The 19,031-nt window shown below is 35.1% G+C and overlaps 1 protein-coding gene across 1 annotated transcript in view; it reads right to left on the reverse strand.

Moving 5' to 3' along the window:
* The window catches only part of LOC150099138 (tyrosine-protein phosphatase non-receptor type 13-like), a 470,034-nt gene that overhangs the window by 425,683 nt on the left and 25,320 nt on the right, over positions 1–19,031 (reverse strand). Inside the window, exon 6 of the mRNA XM_090403679.1 lies at positions 9,622–9,717. Coding sequence (XP_090259805.1) covers positions 9,622–9,717 — 96 coding nt within the window. The remainder of the gene's footprint in view (positions 1–9,621; positions 9,718–19,031) is intronic.

Below are 19,031 nucleotides of genomic sequence, written 5' to 3' on the forward strand. Positions count from 1 at the left end.
AGAACTGGAACTAAAAGGAAAAGATTTCATCCATTACCACTGTTTAATCCACCAAGAGAATTTGTGAGCGAAAACTATTGGATTTGAGAATGTCATGAAAGTTATTGTGACCATTATTAGGGCATGATTCAGTAATCATACCCTAATAATGGTCAACATTATTAGGGCATGATTACTGAATCATAGTCAATTCCAAGAGTTTTTGACCCAACAGTACAAAGTGGATCACAGCAATGTGGTTCATTACAGTGATGTGCATTGGTTGAGCAGAGGGAAGATTCTTAAAAGAGTCTTTGACTTAAGGAGCGAAATACAGCAAATTTGTTCTTTCCCACCAAAGGTAATCCGATGGTGGAATTTAATGATCCGAAGTGGATGACAGACTTCGTCTTTGTGACTGACATCTCGCTGCAATACGAATGACCTAAATAGCGGATACAATCCAAAGATCAACTGGTACATCACATCAATGCTTTTGAGGCCAAGCTCAAACTTTGGGAGGCACAACACGCAAAAAAAGACTTAACTCATTTTCAGCTTCTCGCTAAGTCCAACTGTTCATCTCTTGATGAATACCCTAAAAAATTAGCTGTGTTGCGAAGTGAGTTCAAAGAGAGATTTAGTGATTTTCGTAACCAACATTCTTCTTTAGATTTATTTTCAATGTCATTCAGTGTCAATGCTGCCGATATGCCAGGCTCAGTACAAATGGAGCTGCTTGAACTCCAAAACAACTCTTCTTTGAGAGAAAAATTACTCAATGTGCCCTTGCTTACATTTTACAGACACTACATTTCTGAGGACAGCAATCTCTAGTCTTTGGTCAAGTGTTTTACTTCTGGCGCAGCTCTCAGATCTATAAGTTAAAACTGTTTTGAACACTGTCTTGTGTAAACTAATTTAGTGTTCCAACTAATTTCTCTCTAATTCCATATGAATTTATTTAATTGACTTCCTAACCTACCATACAAGCTTTGTTGACTCTGTTGTCTATTTCCATATTTAATTTACCATCTTCACTAAAAATCATGCCTAATTAGCTGAAATGTTTTATGTTCCATAGGTTCTCCGTTCACAACACAGTTGACAATTTCAATGATTCTGCCTATATTCATTGTCTTTGTCTTTTTATTGCTGAACTTCATACCATATCTATTACAACAGTTATTCAATTTAGTCAGGGAATCTTGCAGACTCGTAGCAGATTTATTTAGAAATATAACGTCCTCATAAAGCAAAAAGCTGACATTAACATCTCCAATTTTGATATCGTGTTTAATACAACTTTCCTTCATAATGCGATCCATATAGATAATGAATAACAGAGTGGATAATGTACATCCTTGTCTCACAACAAATTTAACATTAAACCATCTTCCTGTACTTCCTTCAATTGCAATTGCTGACTTACAACTCTGGGGTGCTTAAGGGTCAAAGCTTTATAACAGAGAGGAGACATCCATGTAGCCTTTAAAGAAATGCGGAGAACTCAGCAGGGCTTCTGACCTAATGTCCAATCCTCACCTTCTCGTGGTGCACCCTATTAGGTATCTACCTGGATACTGAACGAACGAGAATGGACTAGCAATTTGGGATTTAGCAGACCAAATTGTATTCTTATTGGCTTAAATTAATATACAAAATGATGGTACAACATGACAAAATTTCATGCCAGCTGGGGCGTTGCCTGGGTCCCCCCTTGTTTTCGCCAGGGAACCAGGGGGAAAAGTCAGCTACTGGAACAAATCTGAAAGCACACTCCAACTCAACATCACCAGAGTTAAAGATCGGTACTATCAACATAACAAGCCTGAATGCAAAGAAATGGAAGTAGCTGAAGAATTAGATAAGTACCAGATCGACATAATAGGGGTGACTGAAACAAAAAAGACAAAAACTGGTGAGATCTTTCTGAGCAAAAAAATACAAAATGTTATATTCAGGAAATGACAATCAAGGAAAAGATGAAGTAGCCATAGTATTCAACACAAAATATAAGGCTAATCTTCTTGAATGGCAAGCAGTCTCAAGTAGAGTGATGTGGGCAATTATCAGAATGGGGAATTGGACAATGAGACTTATTTGTGCCTATGGTCCCACAGAAGGTTCTACTAAGGTAGAAGTGGAGAAATTTTTTGATGCTTTAGAAAAAGCAACTGACATAATGAAAAAGGAAAAGTTGGTCCTTGTTGGGGATCTAAATAAGCAGAGTAGGAAATGACTGTCAGCCAAAAAAAAATATCATCATCATCAAATTCCTGACATGTACCCTCAAGGGGTGTACAGGATATGATAGTACTACATGAAAAATTTACATAATTACTAACTTCTTATCTACAATTTTCCTCCAAATCAGTCTATTACTTGTCAAAACTCCAATATTATCATTATCAGATCTTATATTTCTATCGTCTAAGGCAATTTGTACCGTATCAATCCACCTATATCTTGGTCTTCCTCTGGGTCATTTTCCAGCCAACCTGGCAGAGAACGCTTGTTTTGCTAATCTTTCCTCGCCCATTCTGTTTAAGTGACCGTACCACCTGAGATTAGGTCTGCTAATGCATTCCTGGATGCTGACAATGTCAAGTTCTTTCCTAATATCCTCGTTTTTAATATGATATTGCCATTGATGCCATCTGTTCACACCTCAAATCTTTCTCAGGAGTCTCATATCTGCGGTCTCTAGTCTTTGGTTAAGTGTTTTACTTCTGACCAAGCTCTCAGATCCATAAGTTAAAAATGGTTTAAACACTGTATTGTATACAGCTAATTTAGTGTTCTGACTAATTTCTCTCTTATTCCATATGAATTTATTCAATTGACTGCCTACCATACCAGCTTTGTTGATTGTGTTGGCTATTTCCATATTTAATTTACTGTCTTCACTAAAAATCGTGCCTAAGTAGCTGAAATGTTTTACTTGTTCCACAGGTTCCCCGTTCACAACACAGTTGATATTTTCAACAATTCTACCTATTTTCATTGTCTTTGTCTTTTTAATGCTGACCTTCATACCATATCTATTACAACAGTTATTCATTTTAGTCAGGGAATCTTGCAAACTTGTAGCGGATTTATTTAGAAGTATAATATTGTCCGCATAAACCAAAGAGCTGATATTAACATCTCCAATTCTGATAATGTTTAATACCACTTTCCTTCATAATGTGATCAATATAGATAATGAATAACAGAGGGGATAATGTACATCCTTGTCTCACACCAGATTTAACAGTAAACCATCTTCCTGTACTTCTTTCAATTCTAACTGCTGACTTACAACTCAAATAAAGACTAAGTATTGCTTGATATAATGCCCCATTGACACCATATAACTGTGGCGTATTGAATAGCCTCTCTCTTGGCACCTTGTCATATGCCTTTTCCAGATCGACAAAACTTAAATACAGATCTTTGTTATATTCCCATGCTTTCTCGACCATCTGTCGTAAAGTGAAGATCTGATCCTGACAGCCTCTATTTGGCCCGAATCCAGCTTGTTCTTCACCAAGCTTTTCTTCCACAATTCTTCTCAACCGTTTCTCAAGTATACTTGCATAGATCTTGCCAGGAACATTCAGTGGGGAAATAACTCTACAATGCTCACATTCAGTTTTATTTCCCATTAGAGCTCTACTCCAATCATCAGGAATTCGTCCCTCTGTCCAGGCTTTCTGAACTATGCAGTGCAGCCACTGTAAGACTTTTATACCACCATACTTCAGCATTTTTGGTCGAATATCATCTACTCCTGCAGTCATTCCACATTTCAAGCCTTTGATGGGTTTTTCTACTTCAAGTATGGATATGTATTCTTATAGGTATACCACTGTGCTATCACTGTTTATTTCATTTAGCAATTTTTTGAAGTAATTACTCCATACTTCAAGGATATCCTTTTCTCCTGTTTTCATGTCACCTTTATCATATCTAAGCCCTTTTACAGTACTCTTTCTTCCATTTCTAAGCTTCTTCAACAACCTCCAGAATATCTTACCACCTTCTTGATATTTATTTTCAACGTTTTTGCCAAAGTCCTCCCATGACTTTTGTTGAGCTAGTTTTACACAGTGTTTCGCTTTCTTACATTTGTCTCTGTATTCTCTAAGAGCAAAAGCTGACTTATTTGCCAGGAACTTTTGATATGCTTTCTTCTTTTCCTTCACTGCCTCTTTAACTTCCTGTGTCCACCATGGAGTTCTGATTTTTCTATCCTTGCAGACAACCTCACCACACGTCTCTCTGGCTGAATCATTCAAGGTTATCTTCAAGGCTTGGAACTGAATCAATCAAGGTTTTATTCAAGGCTTGCAACTGAATCTCCAAGGTTTGGTTCCTGTTCTCAAACTCTTTCATTTTTTCTTCAATAATCTTTGTTTATTTTAGTCTACAGTTCACATCTGAGAGCTGCTCAACTTTTATTCGCTTTAAAACTTTCTTACATGTTATTCTTTTCAATATGTAATTCAATTTTATCCTGCTCAAGACTAAATAGTGATTGCTTCCAATTTCAAATCCTCTGTACACTCTGGTATCCTGCACCAGGGTGAAAACATCACTATCAACAATAACATAGTCAATGAGACTTTTCTTATTCCTTGCTTCTTCACTCCATGTGAATTTGTGCACATTTTTATGTTGGAACATGGTGTTAGTAATAACCAGTCCATGTCCTGAGCAGAAATCCAACAGGTATTTGCCATTATTATTAGCTTTGCTCTTTTCTCCAAATTTTCTTATATTCATACAATGATTGTATGACATATTTTTGTATGTCATACAATCATTTCCTACTCTGCTATTTAGATCCCCAACAAGGACCAACTTTACCTTTTTCATTATGTCAGTTGCTTTTTCTAAAGCATCAAAATATTCCTCCACTTCTACCTTAGTAGAACCTTCTGTGGGACCATAGGCACAAATAAGTCTCATTGTCCAATTTCCCATTCTGATATTTGCCCACATCACTCTACTTGAGACTGCCTGCCATTCAAGAAGATTAGCCTCATATTTTGTGTTGAATACTATGGCTACTCCTTCTTTTCCTTGATTGTCATTTCCTGAATATAACATTTTGTATTTTTTGCTCAGAAAGATCTCACCAATTTTTGTCTTTTTTGTTTCAGTCACCCCTATTATATCGATCTGGTTCTTATCTAATTCTTCAGCTAGCTCAATTTCTTTGCATTCAGGCTTGTTATGTTGATAGTACCAATCTTTAACTCTAGTGATGTTGAGTTGGGATGTGCTTTCAGATTTGTTCCAGTGGGTGACTTTTCGCTGTTCGCCCTGGTTCCCTGGTGAAAACAACGGGGACCTTGTTTAACTGGGCGATGCCCCAGCCGACATGAAATTTTGTCATGTTGTACCATCATTTTATATATTAGTTTAAGCCTATAATAATACAATTTGGTTGGCTAAATCCCAAATTGCCAGCCCATCCTCATTCGTTCAGTATCCAGGTAGATACCCAACGGTGTGCACCACGAGAAGGTGAGGATTGAACATTAGGTAAGAAGCCCTGGTCGGTTCTCTGCATTCCTTTAAAGGCTATGTGGAGGTCTCCTCTCAGTTATACAGCTTTGACCCTTAAGCACCCCACCTCCCTAATATCTTCAATTTTAGTAAGATTCTTCTATTGATGCCATCTGTTCAACTCTCCTAATTTTCTCAAAATGCTCATATCTTTACAACCTCTATTTAGCTTAAAACACAGCTTGTTCTTCTTCAAGTTTCTCTTGCACAATATTTTTAGCATCTTCTCAAATACACTTGAATAAATCTCATTTGGAACACTTAGTAGTAAGAGAATTCCACTATAATTCTCACATTAAGTTTTATTTCCCATTTTATAGATGGGTACTATGAGGTCTCTACTCCAATCATCTAGAATTTGGCCTTCTAAATCATGCAGTATAGCCACTGTAAAACTTTTATACCTCAGTTGAGCATTTCTGGTCAAATATCTACTCCAGCTGCCTTTCCACATTTCAGGCTCTTGATAGCTTTTTCTACCTCAAGTATTGGTATGTACCAATGAATATTTTGACTACTGTTCTGCAACTGACTGCTTGTTTCATTTAACAGTTTTTCAAAGTAATTACTGTGGACATTTAGAATATCTTTATCTTTAGTTTTCATATTGCCTTTATCATCTCTGATTCCTTTTCCAATACTCTCTCCATTTTTAAGGGTTTTTTTTCAACAGCTTCTAGAACATTTTGCTGCCTTTGGTATATTATTTTCTATATTCTTACCAGTCTTTCCATGACATTGTTTTGCTACTTTTTTTGCATAGCATTACATATTTACTAGGTTAATTTACTTTACACATTTACTAATTTGAAATAACGCTGGATTTAATAGCCACTTGATTTATATAATTTAGCTTTACACGTTTATCTGTATTGTTTCAGTGCGCCTGATGATTATTTGCTGGGAAGTTTTGGTATGTTTTCTTCTTTTCCACAATTGCTTCTTTAATTCTTGTACTCACCATGGCATTCTTATTTTTCTATCCTTATAGATAACTTTACCACATGCCTCTGGCTGAATCAATCAATGTTTTCTTTAGAGTTTGTCAGTGAGACTCCAAAGTCTGTTTCATAACTTGTGCAATTTTTTTTCTTGAATAATGTTTGTATAATTGAGTCTACAGTTCACCTGTGAAAGCTATTCAACTTTAATTCATTTTAACTTTCTTATATATTGTTCTTTTCTATGTGATATTCATTTTTATCCTATTTAAAACTAAGTGATCATCATTTCCAATGTCAAATCCTCTGTATACTCTTGTATCCTCAACTAACAAAAAGATATCACTATAACAAAAACATGGTCATTGAGGCTTTTCATATTTCTTGTGTCTTCTCTCCATGTGAACTTCTGCACATCTTTTTCAGTATTTCAGAAATTCAGTAGGTATTTAGCATTATTATTAGGAATGCCCTTTTCTCCAAATTTTCCCAAAATTTTTCTATTTGTCTGGTGGGAATCGTTTCCTATGCTGCTGTTCAGATCTCCAACTAGGAATAGCTTTTCTGTTTATATCAGCTGCCTGTTCCAATGACTCAACAAATTCCTCCACTTCTTCCTTAGGAAAATGGGCTGTGGAACCATAGGCACAAAAAAGTTTCATTGTCATTTCCTCACTTTCAAGTTTGATCACATAACTGTACTTGAAATTTTCTTGCAACCAAAAAGTTTATCATCATGTTTGGTGTTGAATGCTATTGCTACTCCTTCTTTCCTTGATCATTACTGTCCAAACATAACATCCTATATTTATTTATCAGGATCTCACCTGTTTTAATCTACATTATCTCAGTAACACCAATTCCATCCAAGTAGTACTTTTTCCAGTTTTTCTGCAAGTTTGATTTCCTCTCCATTTATATTCCTTATATTGATGGTTCCTATCTTCAATTCTTCTGACACTGGGTTTGCTTCAGCAATTGATTTTTCACTCTTCATCCTAGTTCCTTGATTAAAACAGCACAAGTTTTATTTAACTGGTTGATGCCCCATCCAGCATGAAATCTCATCATGTTTATTTCTGGTTTAAGCCAACAGAGAGTGCAATTTGGTGGCTAAGAAATATGTCTCAATTGGCTAAGTCCCAATTTCCATTCTTGTTCATTCAGTACCCAGTGGATACCTACTAATGAGGCATACCACATGAAGCTGAGGACTGGACATTTGGTCAAAAGCCCCAGTCACTTCTCTGTATTCGTTAAAAATGATGCATAGGTCTCCTCCCAGTTATCTGGCTTTGATCTGGTATATCTATTTTATTTGCATCATTTTTGTTATATCTATTTTATCTGTGCCATTTGTTACAACCCTTATAACAAATGGCACAGATTTTTTTCAAATAAAAAAAACATAAGATAATAAAAGATTATCCTATGTTTTTTTTACTCTCATTCACACTCTGTATTTAACTTATTTGTTTATTGACTGCGCCACTTAAATTTTTATGAGTATGAATTTGTGATAGTCTTAAACAGAGATAAAATAAATGTTATTCCCCTTTACCTCTGACTATTACTCTTGTGTCAGTCATGGCTTAAACTTATTAACAAGCATAATTTAAATTTACCCTTCATTGTTCAGATACTTCCAGGTTTGTAGTTTTAGGATTAGTGCATTGACACCCAGCCTCACTGTGTTGTTTCACAAAATTTAATGAAGCCTGTAAAGCTTTTTAGAATGTTTAATCTAACTCTAAACACAGGTACAAAACAAGCAGTCATGCACAATTCCATGAGAATCTATCTCGATCTTAATTTTCCTAAATTCCTCACAATTCTTTCTCATATCCCATCTAAAGTCTAGTACAATTTACAAAACAATTCTACTTATAAATACTTAGGCATGACAAGAATGAGCTCAAATAATATTAATTAAGGTTCACTATACATATACATAACATTCTGCTGACTCTTATTTTAGATACTAATTTGAGGTACCATAAACATGATTACATTAAGATTACTGAATAATGAACAAGAACATATTACTTGCATTAATCAGAATCTATTATACATTCTCCTAAGTACTTGCAATGAGTTAATGTCCATAGAATTCATTCTTGCAAGACAGTTCTTATTTGTTTATTTCCTTGTCCAAGCGATAATGCTCCTTTTCTTCTTCTTGTCTATCTGTGTTTCGTCCTTCCTGCCAATTACTTGGTTGCCAATTTCCTTTTATCCTCACTCAGAGTTTCCTTCCTGGGCAACATGTATGACCTTGGCTAAGTGCAATTGCCTATTTGTCAAAATATCCTTCTTGCCGATGAACCTTTTTTCCTCACAGCCAAGCTTTCAGTGACGACATGTGCAGATCTCCTCATGTGAGACACTGCCTTCCTGAAATGAGAGCTTTTATATCTCAATTCTCACATCTAGTGTGCATGCGGGGATCTCTCGAGATTCCCATTTTGGAGTCACATTAGCCATGAGATATTCTGACATCACAACTCACCCAACACCAATTTGAATAACACAAAGTTTTATAATAAAGTTATTACATACAAAAGAATTTAGTAATTTTATAAATATTGATAATTCCTTATATATATATATATATATATTTTTTTTTTTTTTTTCCTACAGACAAAACTTGTAAAAATGAACATGATACAACAAAATTTCTGTGAGGTTTTACAGATCCTAGATGACCTCCTGCTTTTGGGATGAAAAACCTAACTTTCTGGGAGAAAAATCTCTGCAACTTCTGTATGAAATCAAAGCCCTGATAAAGGTTCTTTCAATCCCAGACAGGATTCGAATCCATGTCTTTCCAATCAAAGAGCATCATTGAAACCAACTGCGCTATGGCGGCTCTGAGTGGAAGTCACAAAAAGATTCACTATTAAGTTTTTAATTCCATAACTGCTCTTTCAGTTTATTTTAGGGATTATAAATTTCTTGGGCACAATTTCTGATTTTTGATAAACAATAACAGTTTCTTAGCTGTCCATGAAATGTTTTCTTGAAGTTTTATTGGTAATTAAATTACATGTTTTATGTGTAATTTAATTTAAAAAATCAAATCAAATCAAATTTAAAAAATCAAAAATAAATCTGCCACACGTAAAAGGTACTTACAACTTACCTCATACAAACTGTTTAAAACTTCCCTGTGCAAATGTGCAACTAACTGACTAGATGTAAGTCCACCCATATATTTGGCAGACTGAAGTGCACACACCTGAAAGAGAGAGAGAGAGAGAGAGAGAGAGAAAATAAACTTAAAATGAATTTAAATTATAGATTAGGATTAAAATTAATAAATATGCAATTATTTATAATGGAAAGTAAAGAGAAATATGTCATCAAAAGCAGAAAATAGCTGTTGTAAAGAAGTATTTAATCTAATAATAGATTAAATAAATGTCTTTCATTATTGAAATAGACACAAAAACTTATTCTGATTATAAGACCATCGGTTTAATATATGTACAAGAACGTTGACTAGTTTCAGTAGCACACTGTCTAGCTTTGTCAAGACTAAAAAGGTGAAAGAAAATAATAAATGCAAAAAAACGAAAGAATACAGTAAACTGTGAACAACAGTTAGGCAACCAAATTTGACAGCTCGCGTGGCAATGTATGCATGAAGTGAGATACTTCAGTCATTATTGTGAAAATGCGTTACATAGTTTTTGGAGTACTGTACTTCCGCTATACTTAATGAATTACAGGGGTCCTCGACCTGCGTCGTTTCGACTTTATGGCGATAATTCCATAAATAATTTAAAAAATAAATTTTGACTTGAAGCAGCGCAATGTAAAATTCAAACATCACGGGCGAACTTGTTTGTGAGTGCGGTGGAAGAATACACCGTTATGTGCCATTTGTTTGGGAGAGGTGGCATCGCTTGGGTCCCAGCATACACTCTTTGGGTATCGCATCCTTTGTTTGCATCCGTTCTCCTATTTTTGTGTTTGTGTTTTTTTGTGACTTTTTACCTTTCAATATGGCTCCCAAACATAAGGCAGACTCTTCCGATGGCAGTGTGTCTAAGAAAAGGAAAGCCATTACATTAGAAGTGAAATTAGACATTATTAAAAGGGCAAAAAAGGGAGAAACGCCAACGAACATCGACCACGCATTGAACTTAAGTCGTACCACAGTCAGGACTATTATCAAGGATAAAGTTCACATCCTTGAACACGTGAAAGGATTGGGGCCAATGAAATCAACTATGATTACAAAAGAACGTAGTAGGCTCATGATTGAAATGGAAAGGCTTCTTGTTCTTTGGCTGGGAGACCAGCATCAACTCCGTATCCCAATTAGCCTCATGTTAATTCAAGACCTCATTCAGTTAGAGAAGCAGCTGATTGAGGAGGAGGAAACGGTTCCAACCCCCTGAACCCAGGAGATTCACCAAGGGCTTGGTAGAAGGTTTTGCCCTCATTGAGGATGGGCTGGCCAAGTTTGAGGCTGAGGATCCCAACACTGCTAGGTACACAAAGGTCTTCCGAGGGGTTATGGATTGCCTGCAGTGTTACAGGAAGATATATGAGGAGAAGAGGATGGTATCATTCCAGACTAGCCTGGAACGTTTTTTCACGAAGGTAGAGAGGCCTGCAGCAGGTGCTGGTACCTCAACTGTCTCTTCAGTTCTTCTTCCAGCCTCTGCATCTTCTTCAGTTGCACCTGCAGTATCTCCTGCACCTTCTGCAGCCTGTCCTGACTCTCCTGCCTCCTCCTTCCATTACGTCAGTCTTCTCTCCCTCCTTGCAACGCCCCTTCCAGTGTGCAAGCCAACCACAGGATAAAAGATAAAGAATTGTTTTCATTTTTTTTTTTTTTAATCACCTGTACAGAAAGTACAGTTTCATTTGTCATTTTGGGGATTGTTCTCATTTTTATGTTTGTTTTTTTTTATTACAGTTTCATTTTTGTCATTTTTCTGTACTATACAGTAATTATGTTCTCCCTTTCATTTTCCTATGGCCTAGTTCTGTTTGATATATACATATGACTTTAGGGTGTTTTAGGTTAGGTAAGTAACTTAGGCTATGGTAATTCTGAATTGCATCGAAAATCGCCTTACGTCGGTCTGGTAGGAACGGATCTCCGACGTAACTCAAGGACCCCCTGTAATCAGATTTTTCCATCTTTCAATACTGCTCCTTGATTTCTGTTCAAGTTATTACCTGTTCATAGGACCACTGCTGCTTCTTTTAAAATTCGGCATGTGTAATCATCCTCTATATATGGCAATGAGCTGTTTTCCCAATCTATTGCGTGGTTAAAAGTTGAGAAGTGATGCACCAAACCTGATGTGTCTGATCTGTTGTGATTTACATCTCCAACATGTTCTTTTTGTCTAATTTCCAGGCTTTTTGAAGTTTGGCCTATGTAGGAAAGTCCACAAGTGCATGGATGCCTCAATGCCATATATAAAGGATGATTACAGATGTCAAATTTTCAAAGAAGCAGCAGTGGTCTTACGAACAGGTAATAATCTGAACAGAAATCAAGGAGCAGTATTGAAAGATACATGGAAAAAATCTGATTAATTCATTAAGTATAGAGGAACTACAGTACGCCAAAAACTAGGTAATGCGTATTCACAATAATGACTGAAGCATCTCGCTTCATGCATACATTGTCACGAGAGCTGTCAAATTTGGTTGTCTAACCATTGTTAACAGCTTATTGTATTCTTTCATTTTTTTTTCATTTATTATTTTCTTTCACCTTTTTAGTCTTGACAAAGCTAGACAGTGTGCTAGTGAAACTAGTCGACATTCTTGTACATGTGTATTAAACCGATGGTCTTATAATCGGAATAAATTTTCGTGTTTATTTCAGTATATAAAGACCAAATATGAATAGTCTAAAAGTCTTTCATTATTGTGAATGTGACATCATGGAGAGTTTGAGAGCAGTGGATGATGAGGAGAGACTGACTGTGAGTGAGAAAGAGGTATATGGAGAATTAAACAAACTTGATATTAATAAGGCTTTGGGACTTGATAATATATCACCATGTTTTAAAATTTGGAATCAAAGATAGGATGTAGAATTTACTCTAGGTGGGGATATATTGCTGGAGGTGAAGATCTTGGGGTAATGGTGGATAAGGATCTAAAATTTTGAGGACATACTACCAAAATTGTGAGGACCACACACAAATTCTGTCAAAGATGCAGAGGATATGGATGTAAAGAGATTCTGGTTTCAATGTATCAGGCTCTGATTATTCCATATATGGACTACTGAGTACAGATTTGGTCATCTAGTTTTCCAATTTTCTAATGACATATTATCTATGACTATCAGAGAAATCCTCATGGAAATTTTCAGTTTCTTCATCTGAACAAATACAGGTAGGTGTATACATTTGTATTACACTCAAATCAAATGCTTATTGATTTTTGATCTAGAAGATGTATATTCTCTAGAACATTGGTTTAAATCAAGGAATGTTATTTTTCCATCTTTTATGGATCATAATTCCAACTCCTCCTTGACTATAATCTCCCTCCTTCACTATCCAGCAGTGTGTAAAATATACTTGTTTCAGTAATTTTTTGCTTCTATTCTAGTTTCAGAAAGTCCAAGTATATTCCAATTTATTTATTTCAATGTCATTACATAGTGTTTCTTCTTTTTCTTTCCTTTCTCTCAAAGTTGTAACATTATAAGTAGAAATGGTTAATTTCCTTACCATGGTGTTCCTCACAGATACATCCCATCTGGGTTAGAGTCAATGTCAGAATTGAGGAAATAGCTTCAACAATAATAAAAGTTACAAAAAATTTAAGAAAATCATTATCAGCAAACAGAGAAAAACTTATGGAAAAAACTTAGGGAAATACAGACAGGCAATACAGAATTTGTCAAAATGCAAAAGTTAGAAAAGAAATCAAAAACGACAGAAGAAAATATAATGTAAGAACAATTCAAAAAAATAGCATAAAGATGCCGAGAAATTATATTCTTGGTTTTAAATCCTTTATCCAAGTGGAAGCAAACATAAAACGTTTGTGCATGAAGTAACTTCATGACTGGACTACTTGTATACAGAGGCTAATGACTTCATATCAATTGCCTTAGTATCCCATAATGCAATGTACATATCCTTACGAACATGTATAATGCTACATTATGGAAAGGACCACTACTCAGGCTGGTTTCAACCTTTATTAAAGTCTCATCAGTGGGAGCCAGACCCAGAAATGATACGAAGGCTGAAGTAATGCAGAAGTCATATTTCCATATACATTTGTTTGCTTACACTTGGATAGGGGATGAAACCAAGAATATAATTTCTTGGCATCTTTAATTTATTCCAGATACATACTATTTGATGATGTACAACTGGAAGTTATAAGAAAATAAAGAGAAAAGCTGAAGATAGAAAGGACTAGAAGAACCTTGCCATAACAACAGGGACTGTCCCTTAAAATGATGAGTAAAACACAATCCCTGTTCAAAGTGTAGGTCTAATATGTGTGTGTGTGTGTGTGTGTGTGTGTGTGTGTGTGTGTGTGTGTGTGTGTGAGTGAGACAGAGAGAGACTATAGAACAATTTAAGTTTTAATCTCTAGTAGTTTCATGTGCATTATAGTACACTTCTTGAGAGTGAAATAAAACAACAACTGATATTACAATGACTGAGTTTTGCAACAAGCAAGCCAATGGCAATGGTACTGTGCACATGAACTTCACATTGTATTCTGAAGACTAGTAATGTGATGTGCAGCATCTTCGCGATAATCTGTGCATGTACTAGATTTTTGATGAAAGACAACAAACAACAAAGATGAGATTTTCACTTTATGACAAATAGTTGAGAAATCATGGTATATGACAAGGATTTGTACTTAAACTTTGGATATCTGGAAAAGGCACATGGCAAGTTGTCTAGAGAAAAGTTTTTCAAAACATTACAATTATATAGAGTAAATGGAACATTATACAGAGCAATACATAGTCTATATTTAAGTTGTAAGTCAGCAGTTAGAATTGAAGGAAATGTAAATGGATGGTGTAATGTAAAATCAGGTGCAAGACAAGGAGGCCCATTATCTCCACTTTTATTCATTATCTATATGGATCACATTATGAAACAATTCCCACCCCCCTGCCCCCAGAAATATTACATACCTTGCCTCACATGGTTTTTGCAATACCAATTTTTCCATGATAGATGAAGAGTTTGCGGCAAGATATCCTCGTGTGTGTGTGTGTGTGTGTGTGTGTGTGTGTGTGTGTGTGTGTGTGTGTGTGTGTGTGTGTTTTCTCTATAGACTGAATAGCTAATTTATTTTGTTCAGACCTTCTGGAGAATGTCTAAAAAAGGCAGCAGGTATCTGTTGTTTTCCAAATTGACAGTGAACTTTATGCAGGAATAATGCTGTAAACATGAACTTTATGCAGGGATAAACATGCTGTAAACTAGGCAAAGTCCAGTTTTGCCAAGACAGGCTATGAGATAAATACATAACCCATATTGCATAGCCAAAGTTAAGGTCATAATTGATTCAACCCGAGAGGCATGTGGTGAGGTTGTCTGCAAGGATAGAAAATCAGAACTCCAAGGGGGACTGAGAAAGGTAAAGAGGAGGTCAAGGAAAAGAACAAAGCATATAGAAAGTTATTAGCAAGTCAACTTGTGCTTTTAGAGAATACAGAGAAAAATGTAAGAAAGCAAAGCAATGTGTAAAACTAGTTAAATGAAAGTCATGGGGAAACTGGTAAGAATATTGAAAATAAAAATCAGGAAGGTGACAAAATATTCTGAAGACATTGAAAAAGCACAGAAATTGAGGAAAGAATAAAAGAAATCATAGATGATCAAGATGACCAGAAAACAGAAGATAAAGATATTCTAAATGTCTGGAGTATTTACTCCAGACATCTAGAATGACTGCTAAATGAAACAAGCATTGATAGCATGATTGCAGAAAACACTCAACAGGAAGGCAACCAGGAATACATATCAATACGTGAAGAAAGTCATCAAAAACCTGAAATGCAGAATGCCTGGTCAGAGGGCCAAATTCCAAATGATTTTTAGTAAAGAATTCATGGTGCCCATCTATAAAACAGGAAATAAAACTGAATGTGAGAATTAAAAAGGTATTTCCCTACAGTGTTCCTGGTAAGATATACTGGAGAAATGAAAAAAATTGAGGAAGAGAAGCTTTGCAAAGAAAAAGCAGGATAGTCCAAATAGAAGTTGTCTTGATCAGATTTTCACTTTAAAAGAAATAGTTGAGAAATCACGGGAATATAACTAGGATCTGTATTTGAGTTTTGTAGATCTGGAAAAGGCATATGACAAGGTACCAAGAGAAAAGCTGTTCAAAACAATAGTTATATGGTGTACATAGGACATTATATCAAGAAATAATTAGTCTATATTTGAGGCATAAGTCAGCCATTAGAATTGGAGAGGAGTTAAGCAGATGGTTTGATGTTAAATCAGGTGTGAGAAAAAGGTGCACATTATTCCCAGCATTATTCTTCATCTATGTGAATCGCATTATGAAGTAAAGTGGTATTAAACCTGATATGAAAACTGAAGATGCTAATCTTAGCTCTTTACTTCATGCAGATCATGTTATACTTTTAAATAAATCCATTACAAGTCTGCAAGATACCAGACTAAATTGAATAAATGTTGTGAAAAATTTGGTATAAAAATCATCAATAAGACATTGAAAACATCAACTGTATCACGAATGGAGAATCTATAGAAGTAAAACATTTCAACTATTTAGGCACAATTTTTAGTGAAGATGGCAAATTGAATATAAAAATAGACAACATAATTAGCAAAGCTAATATGGTAGGAAGTCAACTGAATAAATTTATATGGAATAAGAGAGAGAAATTAGTCGAAACACTAAATTATCTGTATGCAATACAGTGTTCAAACCAATTTTAACTAATGGATCTGAGAACTGGGTTAGAAAAAAAAACACTTGACCAAAGACTAGAGACCACAGATATGAGTCCTGAGAAAGACTAGAGGTGCGAACAGATGGCATCAATGGCAATGTCATATTAGAAACGAGGATATTAGGAAAGAACTTGACATTGTTAGCATTCAGAAATTTGTTAGCAGATATAATCTCAGGTGGTATAGTAGCTTAAATAGAATGGGAGAGGAAAGATTAGCAAAACAAGTGTTCTTAGGCAATTGGTAGGAAAAAGACCCAGGGAAGACAAGATGTTAATGAGTTAATACAGTAAAAGTGCCTTAGAAGACAGACATATAAGATCCGATAATATTGGAGTCTTGATAGATAACAGATTAATTTGGAGGAAAATTCTCAATCGAAAGTAAGTCATAATGTAAATGTTTCACCTAGTACTATCATAATATCCTGTACACTCCCTGAGGATACATATTAGAAATCTTATGATGATGATTCATAACAACCCCCATACACAGGACATGCTTTTTATGACTCCATAAATGAGTTGGCTAAAAGCTCAGATAGTGACAAGTCCACTGCTAGGTCTTCCCTCATGCTCACAGGTAACTGAAGACCATCTTGTTGATACAGTGTTCAAATAATGTCACAGTGTCTCATGGAAACAGTCCATGTAATAGTCCAATTGTTTCTGTTTGAGGAATATTAAACAAGTTGATGATGTCCAAGCCTGCTAATAAGAGGATTCTATTATAACATTCTACTTTTTTTCAACAAGGTGTGCAGTTCTTTACGTGTCTGTCTCGTCTATAAGCAGGGTTACCAGCTGGGCAAGATATTTAGAGAAGAGAGATGGACAAATATCTAACATCCACTATAAACCACAGTACTATGTCTTGTTTGTGTATCTTTGCAGTTCTATAAATTCTGAAATGTAACAGATGTCTAGAAACTAAATACCCTCAACAAAACTTCCCTATTCACCACTCAAAAAAACTAGGAGTATACGAGATTATTTGTTCATGTAGAATTTGCTTTATTGGACAGACTGGTGAGCAGAGATATGCATGTGGACAGTGGACATGGAGGAAAAAAATATCATGACTTGAAGAACATAATCAATAACCAGACAAATCAGTATTATGAAATCATACAGAAACCTATACTGATTAAAATTTCTTTTTTATATCAATTAGAGGTCATTAGAAATGTTAAAAAATCCTAATGACTCTAACAAGAAACATAGCATTATGCTGCATCAGGTTTGGTCATCTTTCATCAAAAACTTAGTATATGAAAATCTCTGACATTCTATGCAATGTATAATGCAAATGATGTACACATGTGATTAGTTAACACTGCTTCTTACAAAATGCAGTCCACATATTATCACCATAGTTTTTATTTTGACCTCTGAAGAAATGTACTATAATGCACATGAAACATAAAAGAGATTAAAACTTAAATTGTCCAAGTCTTGTGGCATATTTATCAGACCGTGAATACATTCTCCATTTATAGAAGTCTCTGAAAAAACAAAATTTAATCCTGTTTTAATATCATCATTATGAAATTCCTGATGTGGGGGTGTATAGGATATCATCATAGTATTACATAAAAAGTTTAAATCATTACTAACTTCCTACTGATAATTTTACTCCAAATTAACCTGTTATCTGCCAAGACCCCAATATCATTAGAGCTTATATATCAGTTTTCTAAGACACTTCTTACTATATCAATACACTTAGATCTTGGTCTTTCTCTGGGTCTTTTTCCTGCCGCTCTAACAACAAATTCCTGTTTTGTCCTAAAGATTAGGACAAAACTGTCCTAATCTTTCTTAGAAGTCTCATATCTGTAGTCTCTAGTCTTTGATCAATTGTTTGAGTTCTAATTCAGCTCTCAGAGGCATAAATTAAAATTGGTTTGAACACTGTCTTGTACACAACCTGTTTAGTGTTTTGACTAATTTCTCTCTTAATTCATATAAATTTTTTCAGTTGACTTCCTATCTTACTAGCTTTGTAACTTGGTTATCTATTTTTATATTTAATTTACCCTCTTTACCAAAAATGTGTTTAAATAGTTAAAATGTTTTACTAGTTCTATATTTTTTCCCCATTCAGCTGATGTTTTCTGTGTTTCCAATTATTTTCATAGTCTGTCTTCTTATTGATGATTTTCATACCAAATTTATTACAGCAGTTATTCGATCTAGTTAGGGAATCCTGCAGACTTGTATTGAATTTATTGAAGAGTATAACATATCATCTGCATAAAGAACTAAGAGTACTGTAAGTGGGAATGGGGATGATAAAAATGACATGAAAACTGAAGGATAGAAGAGTGGCATGGCATCTGGAGTAGTGATATTTGACCAAAAATGCTCAAATATGCAGGGGATATAAAAGTTTTACATTTGTTGTACTGCATAATTCAGAAGGCATAGTATGAAGATTGAATTCTGGATGATTGTGATAGAGTTCATACTACCCATCTGATATCAAAATTGGATACCAGGCTGCCACTTTCCTTCAGATGAATAACAGTGGAGATAATATGCACCCTTGTCTCACAGCTGATTAACATCATACCGCTTTCAATTCTAAATGC

This window comes from Typopeltis vanoorti, chromosome 14 (assembly GCF_054136105.1).
Source record: "Typopeltis vanoorti isolate ZY-2024b chromosome 14, IOZ_Tvanoo_1.0, whole genome shotgun sequence".
NCBI lineage: Eukaryota > Metazoa > Arthropoda > Arachnida > Uropygi > Thelyphonidae > Typopeltis > Typopeltis vanoorti.